This window comes from Pagrus pagrus, assembly GCF_965226575.1.
Source record: "Pagrus pagrus genome assembly, chromosome: 9".
NCBI classification, from domain to species: Eukaryota; Metazoa; Chordata; class Actinopteri; order Spariformes; family Sparidae; genus Pagrus; species Pagrus pagrus.
In genome coordinates, this window is record NC_140193.1 from 31,303,628 (window position 1) to 31,328,525 (window position 24,898).

General features: G+C 42.0%; 1 protein-coding gene across 1 annotated transcript in view; it reads right to left on the reverse strand.

Annotated features, from left to right (window-relative positions):
* Window positions 1-9,614: 9,614 nt before the first annotated feature.
* The window catches only part of kdm6a (lysine (K)-specific demethylase 6A), a 58,308-nt gene continuing 43,024 nt past the window's right edge, over window positions 9,615-24,898 (reverse strand). Inside the window, exons 11-30 of the mRNA XM_084362740.1 lie at window positions 23,329-23,427; window positions 22,794-23,013; window positions 22,228-22,368; window positions 20,798-20,890; window positions 20,640-20,717; window positions 19,694-19,801; window positions 19,095-19,481; window positions 17,002-17,888; window positions 15,857-15,986; window positions 15,571-15,676; window positions 14,663-14,868; window positions 14,129-14,181; window positions 13,956-14,030; window positions 13,662-13,810; window positions 13,461-13,575; window positions 13,178-13,365; window positions 12,824-12,965; window positions 12,603-12,729; window positions 11,691-11,861; window positions 9,615-10,638 (exon numbers count right to left, since the gene is read on the reverse strand). Coding sequence (XP_084218866.1) covers window positions 10,612-10,638; window positions 11,691-11,861; window positions 12,603-12,729; window positions 12,824-12,965; window positions 13,178-13,365; window positions 13,461-13,575; window positions 13,662-13,810; window positions 13,956-14,030; window positions 14,129-14,181; window positions 14,663-14,868; window positions 15,571-15,676; window positions 15,857-15,986; window positions 17,002-17,888; window positions 19,095-19,481; window positions 19,694-19,801; window positions 20,640-20,717; window positions 20,798-20,890; window positions 22,228-22,368; window positions 22,794-23,013; window positions 23,329-23,427 — 3,502 coding nt within the window. The 3' untranslated portion in view covers window positions 9,615-10,611. The remainder of the gene's footprint in view (window positions 10,639-11,690; window positions 11,862-12,602; window positions 12,730-12,823; window positions 12,966-13,177; window positions 13,366-13,460; window positions 13,576-13,661; window positions 13,811-13,955; window positions 14,031-14,128; window positions 14,182-14,662; window positions 14,869-15,570; window positions 15,677-15,856; window positions 15,987-17,001; window positions 17,889-19,094; window positions 19,482-19,693; window positions 19,802-20,639; window positions 20,718-20,797; window positions 20,891-22,227; window positions 22,369-22,793; window positions 23,014-23,328; window positions 23,428-24,898) is intronic.

Consider the following 24,898-nt stretch of genomic DNA (forward strand, 5'->3'; position numbering starts at 1 on the left):
GAGTGTAGGATCACAGTGCGTAAGGCTATACAACAGTATAGGCGCTGAGCTGGACTTGTCGCTGTTGAATAGAAAGTAGGATTAGCTGGCTTGCTAGGTAATACGGCTTGTGTTGTTGCACTAGCTTGATGTCTGGCTGTGTTTGCGAAGTCATCAGCTCTCTAGTTCTGGATCATAAGCCGAGTCAGCACATTTCAACAGAGGTTAAGATGGTAGCATGTGACAGCCAGGTCTAACTGTCTCTGGTTCAGGTTACATTAGCTTGGCGTGCTGATACCGTTCTGAGTTTTATGTAACACTGCAAACTTTGACTGCCATGGAAAAAAAATGCCTGAGAATGCACGATTACTACAAGATGAGCCAAGTTTTGTTTTAAGTTATCACATAATGATACATCACATCGAAGAAATTGTTACGGAAACCTGTGATTTGTGTTCACAACCGTTGTGTTACACACTGTGGGGGGCATCAAATCACACAAAATACGCATTTCTGCCTAATGTTGCTTTAAACCATTTTATGATTTAGAATAGTAATGACTCCTCTTTCACATCTTTTAATGTAAAAAAATTTTAAAAATCAGATTTTTCTCCATCTGCCTGATGCAAAAAAATCTTAACCAGTACATCAACATATTTTTGTTGCAAATAGAACCTCTTAAATACATCCATACGCGCAAAGCAAAGGATCAAAATAGATGAGTCTAACTGCATCTTCCCTCTCGGAGATGGAAACTGTGTCTCACAGAAAACCTAGAAATCTGTGCAAGGCCGTGTCTCAGCTTCCAGCTTTGATATTTTCTTAAATGTCAATGTCCTCCCCTTCTCACTGTTGAAGGTAAGTGGAAATGGGAAAAAAGCACAGCCTGCCAGCACTGTTTTTTAGAACCAAAAATTCAAAAGGGATCATGAATAAATTAAAGGGGTATTGGTTGAAGTGGTTGTCAGACCATCAGACCAATGGAGCCACCTGTGGTTGTGATAATGAAATAACTGTCAAGTACAGTGCCTACAGGCCTCGGAACAGATGAATGATCCCACACTTCTGACTAATTTTGTTACAGCAGCACAATGACTGTCATCTAGTGAGCACAATGAACACCCTCCATCATATATTTTCTAAAGTTTGGAGAAAAGGTGAGGGTGAGGGTTATATTGTTAACAGATTCTGACACCATAAAGGACCAAAAAGTCTCATTATTATAAGCTAATTATTCATGCATTTCACAGTCAATGACTAAGTGTTCATGTAAAAGGTTGTCACACCAACTCAATCTACACTTGCGCATGCCAGATTTATTTATTTTTTGTATTGGGCCTCTTTTTCCACCTAAAATGCAAAGCAAAAAGGACAGTGGTGGCCACTCAGAGGCCTAATGAACCAGCCATAGTCATGAAATCTTTACAACGTAGTGTTAATGCAACAGTGAAACGAAAACTGACTGATGTAACAAAAAACTCAGGATGTTTTTTCATTTGCCTCGGTTTGATTCGTTGGTTTCTCCAGGAGAGGCTGTAATATTGGATGAATTGCTTCGTGGGTACATCTTAGAGATAATTTACAGTGTTGGCATCTATGTCCTTCCTGTCTTCTTCATCTCAACTGAGATCCTCCTTGTCCACAGGCATGCAGGTTTGCTGAAAGACAAAGGCTGCTGAAACCTCAGCTTTCTTCAAACCCTTTACACAGGTGTGGATGGGCTGCTAGGGCTAAGGAATGATACAGAGATACATGCACCCGTAACATTTATAGTAGGGCTAATCAATTACAAATTCAATTGGGCAAGATTTTGAAACCAGAAAATGAAGATGGGGCAGACATCAGCAAACTACTGAAAACCTTCTATGAACTTTTGGTAATGACTCTGCACTTCTCTGCATCTATCTCCTGTGATCCCTCAGGAAAGTTTGTCTGCAATGTTTTTCTCTATTTTACATTCTTTAATTACCTTCACACACTAATTGCAAATTAAACACAGCTCTCACACAGCTCTCACCAGAGATGAGAAGAAACAAACAAGTTGTAACATCTCCTGGATGCAGTCATGTGAGGTGTATGATATGAGAACAGGTGACTTATACTGTATTTACATCACATCTATAAGCTAACGTATGTGAGACATACATGGACATATACACTATATACTTTATTTTGTTTACATATTTTGTCATATATCAGATGTATGTATGCTGGGCCACTCAGGATGATGTTCATCATACTGGTCACCCAGTGCAACAGTGCAGAGCATCGTGTGTCAGCAACATACTGTAGGTCTCTGGCATGGAGGAATAAGCTATATCAGGCTTTCACCAATATTTATTTATAATATATCATAAATTTAGAATGTTTAGATTAATTTCATTGTTTTTTTTGGTCATACCACCTGAATGAAATACATTGTTAATATATGAAACAAAAAACAAAAAATTGCTTTGGGCATAAATAAAAATGATCAGATGAGCAAAATAAGTTTATAGAGAAGTATTCCTCATCTGAATACAAATATAGTCTTAAAAATCCTGTCATCTGTTTTTAAGAGAGTGCAGCAGCGTGTCTGATATGAACCTTGGGGCTGAAAACTTTCCCCCTGCTGGGTTGAGTGATGGCCGAGATGCGTTAATAGCTTTAATGGAAAGCACCTTTCACGCATAATACTTAGAAATAATAATCATGTAAAAACATTTCTCAAAGCAAAGCTTTCTCATAGCACTTTTTAAACAAAGTAACAAAGAGCCTCACATGGATAAACACAAAACTAACCCAGGAGAAGGCTAAAGAAAAATATAATATTATATCATATATACAATACTAAAATATAATCTTATAATATTTAGAGTTAACAATGATGAAGGAAAGGGGCTTTAGATTAAAACAAGCACAAACAATAGCTGCGAGGAGCCACATGCACACATGCTACCATGTTCATAACCACCAACACTCCACCTCCACAGCCAATTTCAGCCTCATAGATAGAAAGCTGTGGCTGCAATCAGGACACAGCATGGTGGACCAATGAAGTGAAGGACCAACCGAAGGCCTTTCAGAGCTGTGCATTTGTCCTAGGCATCAGGTTATTATATACTTCCAGACACATCATAAGTTCAGTCTTGTTTTTTATGTTTTCTTGGTAGAAATAGTTCATCATAGTCAGAGAAATACGCTGCTTCTTGCTCCAGTAAGAGATCGTGTGTGTGACTTTAGGTACATGCTGTGTCCGTAAAGACTTGTCATAAATGTCGTGGAATACAGGACTCAGTTCATTAGCCCAAGATTTGAGTAGACAGCCGCAGATTCTGTCTGGACCAGGGGGATGTTATCATTATTAAAATTTTAGTGGATATCTGTAATAATCATGATATATAATTATCAGACTGTGAGAAACACACAGCACAACAGTTCACAAATCTGAGGTAGAACATTCAAAACAATTGCATATGGATGGGATATGCATCACATCCTTTTTCACTTCTTTTTCCTCAACTGAAACAGCTAAATGGTATTCAGCCATCATTTATTTTCTGATTTACACCAGTGCTTGTCTTACTGCCACATGTCATGATGTCCTCTGGGAAAAAAAAAAAAATTTAACAAGAGATCCAATACTTGCAAGTCTCCGCCCTAAATCTCACTGCTCACTCATTTCACACTCATGCTGTGCAGCCAAACATTATTCAAACCCACTACACAGCTTCATTTAAAATGAAAGTTGACACCCCACAGTTTATAAAGATTCCAAATATGTCTGTGAGTCTGTTGGTAAAATGTTTAGTTATAGATAAAAATATTTTCATTTGATGGTATAACAATAACATTGAGTCTTTGGATGCAGTATATCACTCAGGGTAGCTTCAATGAAGAGTTAGATGACGCTAATACAGAATGCTTATGTGATACTGTCAGACAGGATTTTTCCCACTTTTAAGTTAAGTAAAAGAAAAGAGGAGGGAGTGTGTATGTAAAATGTGCAATATGTACAGTCATGGTCAAAAGTTTACATACACATGTAAAGAAAATGTTCATCATGGCAGTCTTCAGTTCCAATGATTTCTACAGCTCTCATGTTTCTGTGATGGAATGAGTGGAACACAAACTACTTTGTCACAAAAAACCTTCATGAAGTTTGGTTCAGATCTGAAATTATTATGGGTCTGAAAATGTGCACAAATCTGCTGGATCAAAAATATACATACAGTAACTTGAACAATCAATTTTGGTGATTATAGAAAGTTATGCGAATCAAATGTTCTTTGTAGCATGGCCTCTTAACTTCTTCTGACTGATTGTGATTGATAACAGCTGCTGACTTTTCTGGGTCCATTTTAATAGGGCTTGTTTGATACAGCCACTAGACTCAGCCACAAACACTACAATGGGAAAGTCTAAAGAGCTCAGCATTGATCTGAAAAACACATTACTGATTTGAACAAGTCAGGAGAGTCACTTGGAGCCATTTCAATGCAGTTACAGGTCCCAAGATCAACTGTACAAACAACTGTTTGTATGTATAAAGTGCATGGCACAGTTGTGTCACTGCCACCATCAGGAAGAAAACGCAAACTATCACCTGCTGCTGACAGAAAACTGGTCAGGATGGTCAAGAGTCAAACAAAAACCACCAAAGAGCAAGTCTGCAATCATTCCAGCAGTTGTTGAGATATTCAAGTCTGGACCAACCAACACCACCATACCAGGAGCCAGACACTTCATCATGACTGATGACTGAATTCATGTAGCTCTACTATTCTCTTCAGCTTTTCCACCACAACATGATGATAGGGTCTTATTATCCAGTGTCAGACTGAATCAATGTCCAAGACTGTTCTACCCTGGTCCCAAAATTGTCATGAAAAAACCCCAAAAACAAATAACAAAGAAACACATAATTATTCATCAGGCTTGTTGAATCATTTTTATCCATTCATTTTGGGGAAGAGAAAATGCTTTCTGTTCCTCTTTTACTGTCACAGTTCCTCTTTTCATCTCCAGTAAATCGTGGCATCATCAGGTCTTTTAGGATGTGGTAAACGTTGTGCATCTGATCCAAAAACTGAGCTGCACACTGTTTAATTACCACACAAGACGACCTGCTGAGGAAAAAAAAAAGACTGGATACACAAAACCTCGATTGATCCCACACAGAAACATCAGAAAAGCTTTTGATTTCTCTCAGCTTCTTTGTTCTGATTCATTATTTTCTCCCAAGATCTTTTTTTTTCTACACTGCTCATAGACTTCATTCAGATAAAAACAGCTCCCTACTGGAGCTGGTCAACTGGATGCACCATGAGGACATTTAATGAGGCATTATGTCTTTGTTATGGTGCAGGGTTCTGACTGTGGCATATTTGCAGTGGCCTGTATATGGTGTAAATTCAGGGCACAATTTGCAGGGATAACAGGCTCCCCATAATGCTGTGCACATGACCAGTGGCACTGAACAGACTTCAGCTGGGTTGAAAAAATAAATAAGACAAGAAATCAGAATGCTTCTCTTTGAATTGCATACCAACTGTCTGTATTTGAAACTACATCCTTTATTATTTTAATCTTATTTTTCATATTCTGTTCTGTTTTTAGGGTGACTTTAACATCTGTCTAGGGACTACAGATGAAAAATAGCCTCTTGGCTAATTCTGGCGCATTTACAGCAATGTTATTAATGTGCACTGTCCCTGTTTTCAAATAAAATTATTATTATTATTATTATATAAATAACGTTAACATTCATGGACATCTAATCCAACACACTGCCGCTCTGTCTCCAGCTAATATTAACTCATTAACACATCAACAGGGTGCAGAATCTTTGGTAAACCTCAAGTGACTACTGAACATGTAAAACTGCTTTGATAACTTTCATCAGCCATCTGTATTGTTCTCACTTGCTCAGTAGTCAAGAACTGTTCCTTCATTTGCTGTTGTTTCGATCCAATGCAGCAGTACCTTGATTTTCTCTTTCTTGGCCACATTCAAACACAAAGTTGTTTAGTTTAGAATCTGAATTTAAGTGTGTTTCCGATTAGAAACTGCATTTAATGCCATACTCAAACCAAGATATTGTCAAGATATTTCCATAGTGACTGACTGAAGTCAGAATTAGTGCTGTATGTGAGAGACGTTTTAATGGTCCTCCTGGTGATCCGTTTGGCAAAGCCTGCTGTAGATGAGACCAACGGAGATGGACAAAAGGCAGACATGAACTCACTGCCTCTCTGTGTTCTTCATGCCACATACTGTAGAAGCAAGCCCTCAAGCCTAATTAAAACATTGTTTCCAACAATGTTATTATGATCCTCATTGAAAAGACAACTGAATGGTAAGATGGATTAAACTTTAAATCAGAAGTTTGTTTCATTTCACAACAATCTGTAATATCAGTAGCTGTCTCCATGGACACTTTGCTTAACTTTGCACAGCTTATCATTCTTGCTGAATCAGTGAGTCCCTAAAAATAGAATACAGGGGGCTCACAGCTAAATCAGAAACCTAGTACCTACAGTATATTCCACTATTTAAAAGAGGATCAAAAACCACAATTTCTACTGACTGTTTCTTTTGGCTATTTTGAAGCATTAAGTGGTGAAGGAAGAAAATTGACCACAATAGAAGGCATGTTATGTGTGGCTGTTTTTTGGCAAAATATTTCATGTCCGACTACACAGTGAGTGTTATGTGTCAAAACAGTATATTCAAGGTTTCAGGGTTAATTTAACTGCTATTCTGCAACACAGGGCTGTGCAACAATATGTACAGTAAGGTGTGGTGTTGTGATTTTACACAAGATAAAACTATGTTACACTGGAATGTTGAGGATGTGTTCAGGAGTCTGGTGGTACAGCAGCCGATACTTCTGTAATTTTTGGCAGCAGGATGAACGGACGGTAGCTGGGGTGCACCCTGTGCAACTGACTGATGTTGCTGATATTCTGTAGATGGGTACCAGTGAGGTTTTGGGTGGTTTTAATCACCCACTGTAAATGGTTTCTGTCCTGTGCCGAGCACGAAACCATGCCAGTTTATGATGTTTCCAGTCTGGATGCATTCTATGGCTCCTCCGAAAAATTCCGACTTCCGACTTGCAATGGAACACACCATCAGCCCTGGGGTGTAGGAGGATTGTGGCAATTTGAAGTTACAGCTTATAGGAGCAGTGTATTTCCTAATTGCATTTAAAGCTGCTGTAAGGGAAATTTATCTAATGGATAAGTGTTAAACAGCTCTATACAGTCAGTAATCCATGTCTCTCCTCCTCCTGCTCATGTAGTAAAAGAGAAAAGAAATGTTCTGGTATCCCTGCCCACTTTATCCAATCAGGACAGAGAACTCCATAGAGAAGCGGTCCTGTCTGCTTGTGAAAGCGCAGAGAGCAGGACGGTCCTGTTTGCTGCCATGTCTGGGGGGTTACCACTGGACATTGATGTGGTGATGTAGAGAGGAGGGAGAGACGCTTACTACAAAACATACAGGAAGTTAGCCAAAAACGGCAACACTTAAAGCAGCTTCAAGCAAAGCTCATTTCACAGGTGGTGTGTACACACAGGCTACTTATTTCATACTTACACGAGGTTAGTTTGCAAATGTTCATATTGAATTCACACACTTACTGAATTTGTTGTTTGATCATAATCCTGTTATTGTATTTAGCATATACAGTGCGTTCAGAAAGTATTCAGACCCCTTCACTTTTTTCACATTTTGTTATGTTGCAGCTTTATGCTAAAATTGTTAAAATTATTTTTTTTCCTCTCATCAATCTATACTCAATACACCATCATGACAAAGCAGAAACAGAATTTTATACATTTTTGCAAATTTATTAAAAAGGAAACACTGAAATATCACACTGGCATAAGTATTCAGAGCTCTTGCTATGCCACTTGAAATTTAGCTCAGGTGCCTCCCATTTCTCTTGATCATCTTTCAGATGTTTCTCCATCTTGACTGGAGTCCACCTGTAGTAAATTCAATTGATTGGACGTGATTTGGAAAGACACACACCTGTCTATATAAGGTCTCACAGCTGACAATGCATACCAGAGCAAAAACCAAGCCATGAGGTCAAAGGAACTTCCTGCAGAGCTCAGAGACAGGATTGTGTCGAGGCACCAATATAGGGAAGGCTATGAAAAAAATTCTGCTGCATTGAAAGTCTCCAAGAGCACAGTGGCCTCCATAACTCTTAAATGGAAGACGTTTTGAACAACCAGGGCTCTTCCTAGAACTGGCCGCCCTGCCAAACTGAGCAATCGGGGGGAAGGGCCTTTGTAAGAGAGGTGACCAAGAAGTCGATGGTCACTCTGGCTGAGCTCCAGAGATCCTGTGTGGAGAAGGGACAAACTTCCAGAAAAACAACCATCACTTCACCGATCTGGGCTTTATGGCAGAGTGGCAGGATGGAAGCCTCTCCTCAGCTAGGAGTTTGCAAAAAAACACCTTAAGGACACTTTAAAGACTGTGAGAAACAATATTCTCTGGTCTGATAAAACCAAGATTGAACTATACTCAATTCTAAGCGTCTAATTTGGAGGAAACAAGGGACCGCTCATCACCTGCCCAATACCATCCCAATGGTGAAGCATGGTGGTGTCAGCATCATGCTTTGGGGGTGTTTTTCAGGAGCAGGGACTGGGCAACTGGTCAGGGTACAGGGAAAGCTCAACGGAGCAAAGTACAGAGATATCCTAAATGAAAACCTGGTTCAGAGCGCTCAGGACCTCAGACTGGGCCCAAAGGTTCACCTTCCGACAGGACAATGTCCCACAGCCAAGACAATGCAGGAGTGTCCTTGAATAGCCCAGCCAGAGCCCTGACGTGAACCCAATTGAACATCTGGAGAGACCTGAAAATGGCTGTTCACCAACGGTCCCCATCCAACCTGACACTTCATACCCAAGAAGACTGGCTGCTGTAATCGCTGCCAAAGGTTCTTCAACTGAGCACTGAGTAAAGGGTCTGAATACTTGTGAATGTAATATTTCAGTAAATCCTTTATAATAAATTTACAAAATTATCTAAAAATCTGTTTCCGCTTAGTCATTATGGTGTATTGAGTGTAGATTGGTGAGGGGAAAATTAATTTAAACGATTTAAGCAGAAGGTTGCAACATAAAATGTGAAAAAAGTGAAGGGGTCTGAATGCACTGTAGCGACTGTCTACATCTATCTATCTACATCTCTTACTTATATCATCTCACAAACACAGACTAATAAGATTACAGCTGCACAATTACTGAAATATCGACAGTATAAAATCGCAATATTGCAAAGTGCAACGTCCATATTGCAGAAGCTACAATTATTTGATAAAGGTAAAATGTGCAACAAAACAGCATCATAATGAAGTACTGCAGTCCTGGAGAGAATCCCTGGTCTACAGATCTATAACATGTTTGGTACACACTCCAACAAAGCCTACAGAGCAGCTTCTTCTTCGTCAGACTGTGACACTCCTGAACTCATCCTCATCACGCAAACATGAAAAAATAGCTTTTTCAGTGTAGGATAAAGAGACCACAGCCTACATGTTTCTGTACAACCATGTGCTGTAAAATGACAATTAGATTAACCTTTGAGAAACTATAATAATGCTGAAAAATACAACAGAGCTGCAGATATAAATAAAGACAGTTTTTGTTTATTGACCCATAAAACATCCTTCAAACAATAAACCCATTTCAAGGTAAGGTCTCTGTACAATGCTTACTAAGCAGTTTTATTTATATAGAAAACTTATGAGGGACCGTGCTTAAAATCACAAGGCTCCTTCAAATTTAATGGCAGGTACTCCAGAAAAAATTACAGCATTCCATCAACAAATATTTTCAAGCAATAAATATGCATTTATAAATAGTGTAAATTTACATCAAAATAAAAAACACAAATTAAAGTTCACTCTTTTGTCTATGTGCAACCCCTTTTCTCTTTGACTTGGCTGTTTGTCTACAAATGATTTCCTCTCCCCACCCCTAAGTAACCAGACTCATCGTAGTTCCAGCAAAATAAAATTGAACATTTAACTGGTTTTAAAAAATTGGGGCAAGTGTTGCAAAGAATGTGTCACTCAGCTTTTCACATTACAAAACAGTTTCTTCTCTTGTTTTCCTGACCGAGGAGGTGTCTAACATACAAAAGACCAGCTATGCTAATTACTCATCTCATGGAGGGGAGGGAACAAAGCTCTTGTGTCAACTCACAAACATAATACAAAAATGGAAAAAGGAAACCATCAAGTCAGTAGTCTTTGTGTGACCATGTTGCCAGTTAAAACAGAATATGTACAAAACTTTAATTCATCATTTTTATGTGTGTGTTATGTGTTTTTGTGTATTTTTGTGTATTTTCTAGTTTAGTCCAGCTGGGCCAGCATTAGAACAGTCTGGTCATGATGACAGGAGGAGCTGCCACCCCCCTCCAGTCCACTGGGGGGAGGCACACCACTCTGGGCAGGTTGCATAGACACACAGCTTTCACGCAGCTGCCTTATGGGATAGCTACAGAGCGCCGCTTGAGGACTGCCGGCTTACTTCCTGAATATCAGAAAAAAGAGTTTCCGGAGAGTTTCCAAATAAGTCCATTGTGGTTCCAACTGTCTTCAGAACAGCAGTGTTACCATCAAGAGGAGGAAGGCAGGGGACTCGCCTGTAGAAAGATACAGGAAGAGCAAACACTGAGCTCTACAGACACATCTCACATGCAGACGATTTGATATGAGCATGAGAAGCACCATTAAGAGTTTTTAAGTTTAAAGGAAAGGTTCACCCAAAAGTGAAAATTCAGTCGTTATCTACTCAACCCCAAAGTATTTGTCCATAAAACATTTCTGGAGCTTTGCAGCATAACAGCATTGCACCATTCTCCTAAACTGAAGTAGCTGCAGACTTGTTTTAAAACAAAACATTACATTTGTAGCTTAGCAGATACAGTTAAGATTCTGGCTTACAAAAGGATGTAAATACCATCTCTTTAAATTATGTGGGCTCTCTGGACTTCTGAAGGCTTGAATTATGGAGGACGAGCTGTAGAGAGCCACTTTTCTTTTTTGGTTTAAAAACAAGTCCCCAGCTACTTCAGTTGTTTAGGAGAATGCTGCAACAATGTTTGGCTGTGAAGCTCCATGAATGTTTTGTGGACTATGAAACGTCATCCGTCCATCAGTATGGGGGTGAGTAGATAATGACTGAATTAACAATTTGGGTGAACTGTTCCTTTAAACTGAAACACTCTGGCAGAGTCTGAAGATTAGAGCCCAATCCCAATGTCCACACTCAGACTTTGACATGCGTTCCTGGTAAGTCCTTGAGAGCTAAGCTCTGTCCCATCGTCTGAGGGATCCCTCGCAGACATTTTGAGTCCTTTCTGGCCACTTATTCCTGCAGACTTTGTCTGAGGGAAGTACCCACAGCTCATAGTGTTGTCACATTAAACACGAGGTTACCATGATTTACGAAGAAAAAAAAAAAGGATGATAATCCAGATGATGGCACTCTTGAAACTTAAAAACAGTCTCAAACACGCAAGGCAAAGTGATACCTCACAAATTCCTGCCCATTCCTATTTTTCCATTTCGGACCCTTGTAGCCTCTCTCACTCAAACGCTTACCAGGTGATGTCCACTAAGACAGGGCTTGAAACCTTAGGGGGACATTGGGATTGGGCTGAACACTACTAGTGATTTTGTACCCGATACTTACGAGTGTGAACTGGTCATAAACCTGCATGAGGTCCTCTATCTTGTACTGCTCTAGCACCACAAAATTGTCCAGGTTAGTGCTCCCCCTACGGGCACAGTCCTGGCAGTGCACCACATACGTTTTTCTGCTGTTGCTCTCACTGGTTACAAACAGCAGGTCAAACACCTCCACCTAGGCACAAGAGGTAAACAAAGAGTCAATAAAGTTGTGTCATTAACACAAAACAAGTGCAGCAGAAAGGATCTAGGTATTGTTAAAGGATAACTACCGTTTTTTACAACCTGGACCTTATTTCTAGCAAAATATATGGTCATTTACTCACCCAGATAACTTTGGTGTCATTTGAAGTCGTTCGGACGAAATTAGATCCAGTGTTGCACCATATATCCATATAATGCGAGTGACAGGACATCGACACACAGCCTCTATATAACGCATTATCTACCACGAAACGAGTTCATTTCACCAATATTTTGTCATGATATGCTAGTGCTATTCCCCTCTGAGTCCGGGCTCGTCCGTTATCAACATCCGGGGTCAAACTAGCAGTAGCAGCTACAGGTAAACAAGCCGGGCTGTCGCGGGTGCGCACGCAGCTCAGAGACGACATCTTCCAGGTCAGAGGTAGTAGGTCAACCTACAGACCCCGGATGTTGACAATAGACGAGCCCGGACTCAGAGGGGAATAGCACGAGCGTATCATAACAAAATATTGGTGAAATGAACTAGTTTCGTGGCAGATAATGCTCATAGAGGCTGCGCTTCGGTGCCCCGTCACTCGCATTATATGGATATACGGCGCTACACTGGATCTAATTTCGTCGGAACAACGCCAAATGACACAAAAGTTATCTGGGTGAGTAAATGAGGTTGTAAAAAACGGTAGTTATCCTTTAAGGATGCTGCGTTTACCTCACAGATGCTGCAGTAATGTGCCGGCTCATTTTGGGTCCTCCCGTGCCACACCAGCTCTTTCCCAGCAGCCAACAGCAGTTCCCGCTGCATCTGACACTGCTTTAGAGTCCGTAACAAACAATACCTGACATACAGAAACACAGGGTTAGGAAACACACCCAATATCAGTCATTTCAGAAACTGGATTTAATAAATTAAGAGGAACAGTGAGGTCTCACTTGATCATCTCGAAGAGCTTGTGGTCAGACACTTTGATGTTCCTGGCCATGTTCCAGGAGAGGTGGATCATGGGCACAATGGATTTGACACTCTGCAGTTTGTTCCACTCGTAACGCTCCACTGCCAGCTTGTACTGATGGGCTGAGGACAAAGACCGAGAGACACTCTTCATTTTTATCTGTACATTGGTGGAAACTTGTGCTTTTATTCTGCATTCATGCAGCTGTACTGAAAGCCTGGAGGGATCCAAATTTGTGCCCTAGGCTGTGCTCGATGTCAGCAGGCATCATGATAATGACCATCACCATCTGTAAACACATTCAGAACTGCTTATTCATTTTTTTTTTACTCACCTGTGAGGGGTCCAACATTCCACGCAATATTGTTGCACCAGCCAATAGCCTGAACCCAGTGAATAGTGCCTGTGTTGAGCCACACCAAGTCCCCAGGACGCTGGATGAAGCGATAAACGGGCACGTTGGTCTCGTACAGGTCCTCCAGGTTGGGCCACCAGGAACCCATCAGGAAGTTAATGTTGTTCCTGTAAGGATGGTCAAACAAAAACATATGTGGTTATCAGTGTCAACTCTGGGGACTGGCTAAGAATCTTTTAACTCATCATTTCTCGTGACGCACTTTTCACAGAAGTCGTTGATGACACCCCAGTACGTTTCAGGCACAGCAAACCACTCACAGTCGCCAGGACCAATGTTTATGTTCACTGAACAGAAATTGTTGTTTTCTTGGTGACCTACCAAAGAAAAAGGATATGGTTACTAAGACAGTAAGAAAAATGACAATGCAGACAACAATAGTATTTATTTTGTGCATGTATACCTGGTGTCCTGCTCCCTGGCACCTTCATGTAGAGCTGGACAGTGTTCATGCCCAGGATGGTGTGTCCTACATGACTGAGCAAGTTACCGGCTGACACCACCCTGGCAAAAGCTGGCAGTTTAGACAACTCCTGAAGCTGCTGTTTCCACCTGTAAAGGGCAAAGTATGACAGTAAAAGCACGTTATTCCATTTTCCTAACTCAAGATCAGAAACAACAGCATGTGAGGAGAAGATGTTTGATAGTTCATGCCACCAGATATTTTGTGGGAAATCTGGTCTAACAGCTCACTCACTTCTTTTCATCGGACAGGTCGATGTTGGTGCCAAACTTTATGTGTTTGAAGGGCCCTTTCCTACGCCGCATCACACTGAGAGAGCATAAGGGTATAATGTAGTTAGTGACAGAAGACAAATGTATACACTGACAACTGAAATCTGAGGATGCAGAAAGGTAGAGAAAACTCACCTGTCCGAGGAACCTGCTTCTGCTTCCATCTCCTTCTTCTTCTCATTCTCCTCCTGTTACAACAAAAGCATTCGATAGATGATTAACTTTTAGAATTAGCTAGACATCAGTTATTAAGTCTGTACACTAATTTTCACTTCTGAGAGCAACACACACTACATTTGTACTATTCTTCCTTCAATAGCAAATATGGCTGGTAACATGTACCATATTTACACCAAAATTGACATGTGTATGCAGGCTTTTTTTTGTTTTGTTTTTTAAACATGGGTAAACCTGCTAAAAATAGCTGACTGACACCTTTCCCATTGCCAGTGGGCCAGTTTGCCTTGTCACGTTTGTCATCATAAACACATTGGAAAAACGTGAAGTAGTAGAAAGCAGCAGTGCTCATTGCATCAGGGATATAATATATAATTTAAAGGTTTATGGTTTTGTTATAGACACACTGTTTCAACTCAGGTTCAGCTTCAGTATCAGTTCTCAGTACTCCTGTATAAGTGTGTGTATGGTGTGTAACCATGTCCCACTGACCCGCAGAGACTCCTGGAAGGAGGAGGCCTGGTACTGAGCGTATTTGATGATGGTGGTGTGGGAGCGGCTGCTCTCGCAGCGCCACATCTTCTTACTGCCACTGGGGTCCCAGTTCTCATCGGTGGGCTGAGCCAACTGGGTTCGCACCTCCACCAGATGGTCTGGGTTGGCCTCCACCAATGTCTTAGTGGAGAACAAGCCCAGATCTGTATATGTACAATGGAATGAAAAGAAGAGCCAAGCAAGAAGAGAGAAAGGTAAGTATTATTTTCAAAAATGACCTAAAATCTAAAAACATGCTGTTATACAATTTATTTTCAATTACTTCCTTTTTACTCATAAATGAAACAATTTTCAAACATTTTGTTATTGTTATCTTCTGGTTGAGGGAGAACAAGCTGAGAGGTAATTTAATCTCTGCAGTACTGCAGTGGGGTTAGCAGGGCAGGTGGTTGTAGGCTGTGTGGTTCTGACAATTTTGTCTTATTAGAATTTTGGCTTTATAACTTAAGAAAATAAACAGAACAATCTGTCAGATTAGCACATTATATAATAGGGCGGCAAGTTATTGTAACAGATGTTTGTAAATTCTTGGCAAAGCCAACTACTTTCTCTATAGCAAACATGTGCAGTAACAGTTTTCACTTGCAGGTGGTGCTGTTGTCATACATGTCAAATTCATCCACATACTTCCTCCTGTGATTACAAAGACACACCCACTGAGCCACGTGAGACTGGAAACAACAGAAACATCCAGTTGCCCATGCTCACAGCCGCTGCCACTATCACCGGCAAAATCAAACAACAGCTAAATTAACTAATTTAGATGCTTGAAACTGAAAAATGCAGTCTGTGGTGCACTTCAGAGTGGTGTACATGTTTCTTGCATCTTTGGCACAGCCTCGTACCAAGCTTAAGTGCTCCAGCCAGTCCTCTGATGACGGTGACCGGGTTGGCAGGGTTGGTGCAGAATTGATGGAGGGGAGGGTAGAAGGCGTCCCTCTTGTTTTCTAGCTGTATGTCAGAGAGGAGACACGGGAGTGATCAGGGAACGTGGACTAAATCAACACATTAAAGACAAGCTAACTACAAGTGTTTGTATTTAGTGCCTGCTGCTGCCAAGATACTGTTGCTCAAACATTGCACACAAAAACATCATGAATACTTCTCCTTCTATGGTGTGGCTGCACGCACATAAATACTGGGTGTTGGGGGATTGAGTTTGTCCTTTGGCAGTGGAGGGGAGGGCGCGCGAGGGGGCCGGGGTGGGGGACACTTGTCCAGGAGGATGCTGCTGGTCGACAGGCCGTTCTTCCCAAGGTTCCTGCAGGTGAGAGAGATCAGTCAGTTCATCAGCTCAGGTAAAAGTGACATAGAAATGTGCAACACATCTGAGTGTGTAGAACAGAACAAAACAAAACTGAGCATCTGCAAGCAAACTACACATTACACATTTTACCCCATGTAACCATGCTCCTTCCACACAACACTGAATTGTGTTACATCATTTCAATGAACTTACACCTAACAACAAAACACTTGCAGTTAACTATAAAACTACTATACTGAGTAAACGGACTTATTAAACTCAGCTTTTGGACAGGAGGATAAGATTTAGTTGACAGAATCAGAACTTCATTGAACTGGACCAACCACTCTGACAACTACATGGGAGTCAGGCTATGGGTTGCAAAATTAACCGAAGCTGACATCTATAGTCTGGACATTCCTTAACAAGTAGAAAATGTGGCTGGGTGACAAGAGCAAGTTTAGATCATCATTACAGTGCCCCACAGGATTCTGGTGTGGAGGTAGCCACACTCACCCAAAGATCAACTTGAATCTGTGTCCAATATCAGCTCAAGGCGCATGATGGTAAAGTGAAAGTGATATTTTCCACATGCACCAAGGAATCAGCACATGACTCACTTCTTCAACCGCCACAAACAATCAGTGTCACACAGTGGCATCTTTTTCAATTGGCAATGGGCCGGTGTGAGCTGCGTTTTTGCACACATCTCGTACAAAATCACAGCTTCTGATTGGTTAACTGACTATTAAGTTATTAGCTAATTAATCCCAACCACATCAACCAGGGGTTCTTAAACATTTAATGACCAATCAATTGGCTTTAAAGAAACCAAAAATGTTGCACAATGTTCACTCACACACACACACACACACACACACACACACACACACACACACACACACACACACACACACACACACACACACACACACACACACACACACACACACACACACACACACACACACACACACACACACACACACAAATTGTTTCCATCGGTGGTAGTTTGATTATGGCTTTTTACCTGCATGCTTTGAGCACTTCACTGGAGCTGGGGTAGATGGAAACTGAGGACCAGGGTGCCAGACCAGCAGGGACAGTGCATCTCTGAGCTCCTCCAGAAGGCTCTACCTTCAGAGGGCTCTGGGGGTCCTCCAGCCCCTTCCCATTGACTGTGGGCCCCTGGCTGTCTGTGTTGGACAGGCTGTTAAGGCAGGAGAGGCTGTTGGAGATGTGAGGGTCTGCAGAGTGTGGAGAGGACGTAGCGGTGGCTAAAAGTGGCGAGGATGCCACTGACTGCTCTGACATTGGCTTGGCGGCACCGTGAAGACCCGGGTGGACGTTGTTGATTTTCTCTGAGGAAGGCCCGCCGTGGTTACTGTAGTTATTGTTATCGTCATTACTGGTAGCATTGGCTTTTCCCTTTAGCAAGGCTGAGAGCTGAGGATTGTCTGAACTGAGCACGCCGGGGGCAGGAGAACCAGGCTGAGACAGGCTAGCAGAGCTGTCTGTCACCCGCTGCTGGACGTGATTAGTCAATCCCTGCGCAGGGGTGGTGCTGGGACTTAGGGTTGTCCCTGCGGGATGCCTGACGGCAGCCTCCGGTCCTGATAGCAAAGTGGCAGCTGCATTGCTGCTGCCATTTTTGCCCCCTGAAGGCGTGGTGTCTTTGGTGTGGACCCCTGAGGTAGTAGCGGAGTGGGGAGGCGAGGACAAGTGGTTGGGTGTGGTTTGGGGAGAGGTGGGAGATAAAGAGGAGGCTGAGGAGGAGGCAGTGCAGGGCCCAGAGGAATGTCCAACCTGATTCAGAATGCCAGAGGAAGAAAATGAGGTCTGAGGGGAGGAGGAGGAAGAGAAAGGGGGTTCTCCATTGGGACCTGCCGAATGTGAACCTGGACCTTTTTGAAGCCCCTGGACAGAAAGAGAGAGCAAAAAATACACATTGAGAAATGCATAGAGTAATACTTCCAAGAACAGAAACAGGACAATTTTATACTTCAACACCCAAAGCGTTTTAATGTCAATGACTTTAACCAAAAATAAAACTACTGCTATGTTAACAAAAATAGAATGGCAGGAAATACAAAGCCTGTGGAGGCACAGAGAGGCAGATATGAAGCCATCTGAGTGACAGAGCAAACCCTGAAACAGAAGCCCTTTTCACACTCAGACTCTGCATTATCTCCGCAGCGGTGGTTCGCCAATTCTCCGCATTTGTTTGTTCACACAGAACCACGCAGCTCTGGTGTAAAGCTGCACCAGTGTGTCAATTCATACAGCACGCCGGCACTGCAGATCCAAAAGAGGTGTGATGGTACACGTCATGATGATGACGTCTGTGTTTTTTTCAACGCGTTTCCCCCCGTGTCCTCCAGTTAATCTAAACATGTACCTGCTTACTGTTTATAATCATATGGATGCTGTTATAATGTGTTGTGATTGAGATCCTGACCCATCACACATCTTGGAAAGTGACAAAGTTAAGTTTTTTGCTCTAAATAACATAATTACTTAATCAGAATCAGTAAACAGGATGCTGTCTGACTCTTTCACTCGCGGCGAGGGATGCCGTTTTCTGGGGCAAAGTTCACTGAAGGGGTCAGGAGGTCAGGAGGGCTGACAGTTGAGGTGATTTTTTTTCAAGACAGTAACTACAACAACACAATAGTGGAAGGAGACAAACACATGGTGAGTTAAAGTTTTTTGCCGGGGACAGATGCGGTTTTTCAGGCAGAAATGTGACAGAGTATTTTCGCTGTATTTTTTACAGAGTTACCAAAGACACTACCAGTTACTACGTTACTGTTGTTTGGTCATGTAACGTTGCTTTGTGGGACATTTCTCTTTATTTTGATGAGTGAATGATCGGTTTAGTTATCACATAGTGAACACCATCAGATCGACACGCCCCCGCTCTGCGCTGGCGGCTTATCCACTCACACAGACGCTGGTTCACCTCTGCTGAGCCTCTGATACTACCTCCAGAGGTGCATCAGAGCCGCAGCGAAATTTCACCCCTCGCCACATCTGAAACTTGGAGGATGCGGAGAATTGGCGCAGGATCCCCGCACTGAAAGGGCAGTGTGAATGGGGCAATTAAAAGAACCCAAGGAATACCTGAGTGGTAGTGTTGCGTTGTTGGCTCCTCCAGGTCTCGTCTGCATGACTGGGACTACTGGTAATGCTGCTGGTGCTGGGGTGACTGGCGGCTGTGCAGTTGTGAGGTAGAGAGTTCTGCTGCGGGTAAGGCACGTTTCCATTGCTCGCGCCACCGCCTCCCAGTCCCAGGGCGTGATTTTTGTCAAGGTGTCCCAGCAGCCCTGCTGAAGGACTCGAAGAGCAGGATCCATTGGCTGTGGGCTGGGTGACACACGTGGGCCGTATGGCTGTGTGATTGAGGGGGGAGGTGAGGGAGAGGCCTGCATGGTGGTTAGAGGACTCAGCCAAAGGACCATTGGGAAGGCTGGGCCGCGGCTGGCCACCCGCTGCCGCCTGCTGCCTCATCTGACACAGAGGAGAGAAGCAGAAAAGATTAAAAGCAAGCAGGTAAGCTGACCAAGCTTTAATAACTGCCTGTGCTGCATGTGTGTACCTACAAGGTTACAAGATAAATGTATTGTCATTTTTTTAAATCACAAGGGTTTAATAAACAAAACTATGTTTGAGTCCTTGTGCTACATCAAAACAAGAAAAACAAAAAAAAAGTGAGTTTGTACCTGCTGCTGATGCTGCTGCATGAGAGAGAACTGGTTCTCCAGCTGCTCCAGCATTTGCACCTGGGGGGGCTTGAGGTTTGCTCGGTTGGTCCGCATGTGATCCAGGTGCTATACATTTCACAACAGTGTTTTAATTAATTAAAATGTAATGTAGGTATTAATGTATTAATTCAGCAGCTCACAATCAACTTACAACAATGACCATGAACCGCAACATCTCTGATTTAACTGCAGCTAGACACCTTTGTTGCATCTCTCTCCCTCATTTCCTCCTCACAGTTGTATAGTATGCCGAGGTACACCAGCCAAGTTTTAGTTTATATCCATGTCTGTCCAGATATATGGAGTGAACACTTTGAAGGAAATTTATAGAAAGGTAATAAGTGTAGTTCTTGGTGAGATGGAAGATTAGTGTCACCAAGTCAGTATCTGACCAAATGTAAAATGTGGTCACCATCTCCTCTTTTGTTCCTGAGTTATGGTGTTGAATAATGGCCAGAAAATAATGATAATATTTTCAAATTTCCAGTCAACTTTTAACATTGATCTTAAAGCCTTATGGAATCACTCCTTCTAAATTCTACTTCTCCATTAATGAATCTGTTACCTATAGGGCCCTGCCATCAGCCAATGGTCAGGGTCAGGCCCCTGACACAAAAAAACATGCTTGGGCACCGGTGGGCCGCTGGTGGGCCACCCTACCACCGGGCTTAGCAAGTTTTCTGGGGGAAACCCTGCTTAACCTAATAACACGTGAGTATGTATCGAGCTTCAGATGCAACAGACTCGTAACCCTTTCACTATGGCATGGAGTACATGTTCAATGCAAGACTAAAAAACACATCTGACTCAGCAAGCAAAGTTTCTGTGCATCATAGGTCTTTCAAAAGACCATTAATATTACACATGCAAAAAACATGCACTTGAGACATTTCACATTTCCCACCTGTAGCTTCTGTGGCGTTAGATACCAACTGGGAATCTGCTGTTGACTGGGGCTGTTTGCCCATGAGTCTGCAGCACCCTGTAAGTAAGACAGAACAATGAGTTCCATGGCTTCTCACTTGTCGTGCAGAACAGTAATGCTAATGTTCTTAGATGTACCTTGGCTGGGCTGGCAGTGCGTTTCTTCTTGGCAGGACTGGCCTGTGGGTCTGTGTGATTGCTGGCAGACTGGCCTCCCTCTCCCTTACAGGCCTAGAAAGCCAGCACAGAAACACAGATTGTGAGGTCATGCTGCACTAACAATAATAGCAAAGAATTATATTCTCCATGTTAACTACAGTTCAAAATTAGTCCTAATGTAGTGTAAGGGCCAAAACACAGCCATAAAGGCTAACTTCTCTGCACAGTGACAGAGGATGCACTTGATGCTACATTTACGTGCACAACCATTTGGGCATTTAAATACTGCATGTACCTGTGTGAAAACACTCTGATTAAAATATGATTTGTGTTATCACCTTAATCTAAGTGACAGGTTGATTAAGGTCATAATCAGAGTATTCATGCTGTGATTAAGATATGGGACAATGCAACATTAGTTGCATTAGTAGAGGGTTGTTTGGGCATGCAGACAGCATATTCTGCTCTCTTCAGAGTTTTCACTGGTTTTTGACACTTTCTCAAAACTCTGCAATGGGTTGGAACATCAATAATGTTTACACGTTAAACATTTGGTTACATCTACTCAATCACACCTCAAGCAATACACTGGAGCAAGTAAAAATGACCTAAAAATTAATTTCTTTTATTCAAATTCTGTTACTCCCATTCCACTATGTTTGGTAATAGTGTAGATCAAGCAAGTGCTTATGGTGGGAATGATGTTATTTGTAGCCAAAAGAGGATGATGTCAATGTTAAAGATTATAATGGACAAAATGACTGAAAACACATCAGAATGTGGAAAACAAGAGGACTAAATAAAACTGATGTGTTGGTGGTGGGGTCCGCCTTCAGATCACATGTGCACAGCTAAGAGAAATTTCAAAGAGGGATGTGACAAGTAATAACTATTTATGGCAGTTTTAAAACTTTTTTTTTTTTAAGAAAAAGAAAAGATGGTGTCAAATACATGACACAAAAATAACATGCATGTATACTACTTGTTATATACTGTGTCTATAAGGCATGCATTTTCAGCCTCACAGTTTGCAAAGTACACTGCAATGACTGCACAAGATTTGCATTAAAGATAAGAGTTGTGGGACATAATGATTCTTTGTGACATTGCTTCATAATTGTAACTCCCGTCATGTTACAGAGAGGCACTGTGAAGGTCAACTACAGGCTAGTAATTAGATTATTGAAATATGGGCCTTGCTCCAATTCCTACAGATTGTATCCCCTTCTATCTTTGGTCCAGAGGTCCATATTGATGTAAACCAGAATTTTAGAAACATCAATATTGTCTGAAATGGATACAACATCTGAAGGCATCAGAGCAAGGCCTCAGCTTTCATAGTCCTCGTGAATTTCTTGTTCAAGTAATTTTGCAAAAGGCTGGAGCCTCTTGTATAAACTGGATCTCACCTGCTGTGCCTGTGCAGTGTTCAAGGCCCCCTGCCTGGACGTGAGCTCAGCAGGAATGGGTAGGCTCCACGCCTCCTCAATACTAGGAAGCATTTTACTCTTATTCTGCAGACTACCTGGCTGTAGGTTACACAACTGAGCCTAGGAGAAATTATGTAAGACACAAACTTTAGTGCTGAACCTGGGTTTAACAAGAAAGGCACTACAAAGACTACTGCTTACTTGTACATGGTGTTTTAGGTCACCATATGCAGAACAGAAATGTCAAATGCCATGAAGGTATGCTTTACAATTACAAGTGAGAACAAAAATGTGTTTAAACACACCAATATGAATCATTATTCATATCTCAGTGGTCAGAAATCAAAATGACAAAACACAATCTGCATTTTAAAAAGCTGATTGCTTTAGCAATAAACACTTCAACACACACACACGCGTGCGCGCGCACACGCACACGCACACACACACACACACACACACACACACACACACACACACAACTTCACAACATCTACCAAACAGGGTTGGTTGAAGGGTATAAACAATCAAAATGGCAGCCATACCTGCAGCAGTTTGATGCGTTGTGTGAGTGCAGCAGTGTTAAGGCAGGCCTTGCTGCGTGTAGCATTGATATAGCACTTGATAGCATCATGCGGCTGGCCGCAGGATTCATAGAGGGTGCCCAGATCCATCCAGGCAGCGGCGTGGCTGTGGTCCAGTTGAACAGCACAGATGTAGGCCTGCAGTGCATCCATAGGCTGGTTCTGCTGCTGGTAGAGCACCCTGAAGGCAGAGGGAAAGAGGGGAGATCATTCTCTTACCATCTTCCAGGATTGAGGTCCTTATCTGTCTGAGCCATCCTATCTCTCAGCGAGTCCCAGAGGACATCTATCATACATCCATCTATAGGTCCCTTATCACCCACTCGCTATGTCCTCTGTCGCCCTGAAGTCGCTATGTCTCCATGAGGCGTTTGGAGAGCCACCTCTGCCCTGAGCACAAACCACCTACAGAAACTTTAATGATGGTGGCATCTCTATGTTTATGACCTTTACTATGCCTCTCATTATATCAATATATAACAAGTCCTGTTCTTACCCTATGGAGCACCATGTGTCAGCACTGGCCTCTGACTTATCAATGGACTGACGGTAAGAGATGAAGGCATCCTGCACCTTCCCAATACTGGAGTAGCACCTGGAAGAGAAACAGTTGGACAAAGAAAAATGATGTCATCCTGTTCTCTGTGACCAAAATGTGAATCTTAGTTCATTAGCTCAATGCACATACTGTATATGTTTTCCCAATTTCAAATGTTTTTGTACAAACTTCTGGCAATGTGGGACAGCATTTGTTTTTGTTTGGGTAATACCCAAAAAAAGCCTTCCTTAGTGTGGCTGTCACAGCTGGGTGTATGTAAACAACGGCTGCTCATAATGTGACAAATTGAGTAGTTGTTTCTTTCTTTTTTCTTTAAGTTTGCCCCTCTGAGCTAATTTTGTATGTGTATTCTAAGGATCAATAATTGCTTATTTTCATTGGATTGGATTGAAATTTGTCCTGAACATCCAAGAGATCTTAAGGATAATTTGCAACATGTACTCATTTGAATAGTCTTTGTAGAATATTCACAGTAATCAAATTTGCAACATATAATGCAATAAAAATAATGGCAAGTAGGCTTGGAGGGCTCTCACAGATTAGGAAAATAATAGCTGTTCCAAGCCCGCTACACTACACCATGTACAGACCTGCCAACCTTGAAGAAATTTTATGAGTACAATATGGATATAAGGAAATTCACGGATAAAGGAAAATAACTACGGTGTTGAACTAAACTACAAGAGTGATTTATTAGCCCGTTTGAAAGTGGCAACAAGGTAAAGGCCTATGGTACATTTATGTTTATGTTGAAATTTAACTTTGTTTTACGTAACCTAAAGCTAAATGCCACAAACATTATAGATGTATGGACTAATGGCTTTTATTTGTTTTTATTTTTAACTCTTACGTTGTTGTTGTTGGTCATAAAGAATTGCTTCGAGGAATAAAATACTTCAGACCACCACCAGCAAAAGCTTCATTAATTTTAACTGGCGCTACACTACTATTTGCAACACACACACAGTAACTTTGACGAGTGGTTAACACATCCGTCGGGTAAACTCAACGTCCTAATTTGACCTTTTCAATGCTGTTTGCATTGGCTGAGATCTATAGGGATGCAGGCGATTAGCAGTGACAGCAAGCGGGCGAAGAGGGATCGGTATCCGGCCACCCTGGCTTGCTTGAGGCACTGAATTGAATTGAACGTGCGAAGCATTTGGCTCGGAGGGGCAGGTGGGCGGGGGTGTTAAAATGTAGAGCTCTGATTGGCCAAAAGCTTTTCACTCCACTTACATGCGGATCGTTGTGGCTCAGCGGCAGAATCAACTTCATAGATTGAACTTGCATAGAAACTGAAACGGGCGAACTGCGAGATGCAACAAAATGCGTACGTGGAGAGCAGCAATTCGTACAAGCGTACTTAAGGGTCAAAATGCGTGCCGAGTACGAAAAATGCGTACATGTTGGCAGGTCTGCATGTACCTCAAGCAGTATTCTCAGGACAGCAATGTGATATTGCACAAAAGCTGATCAAAGTCATCAATTAAAATATGCTTTGGCT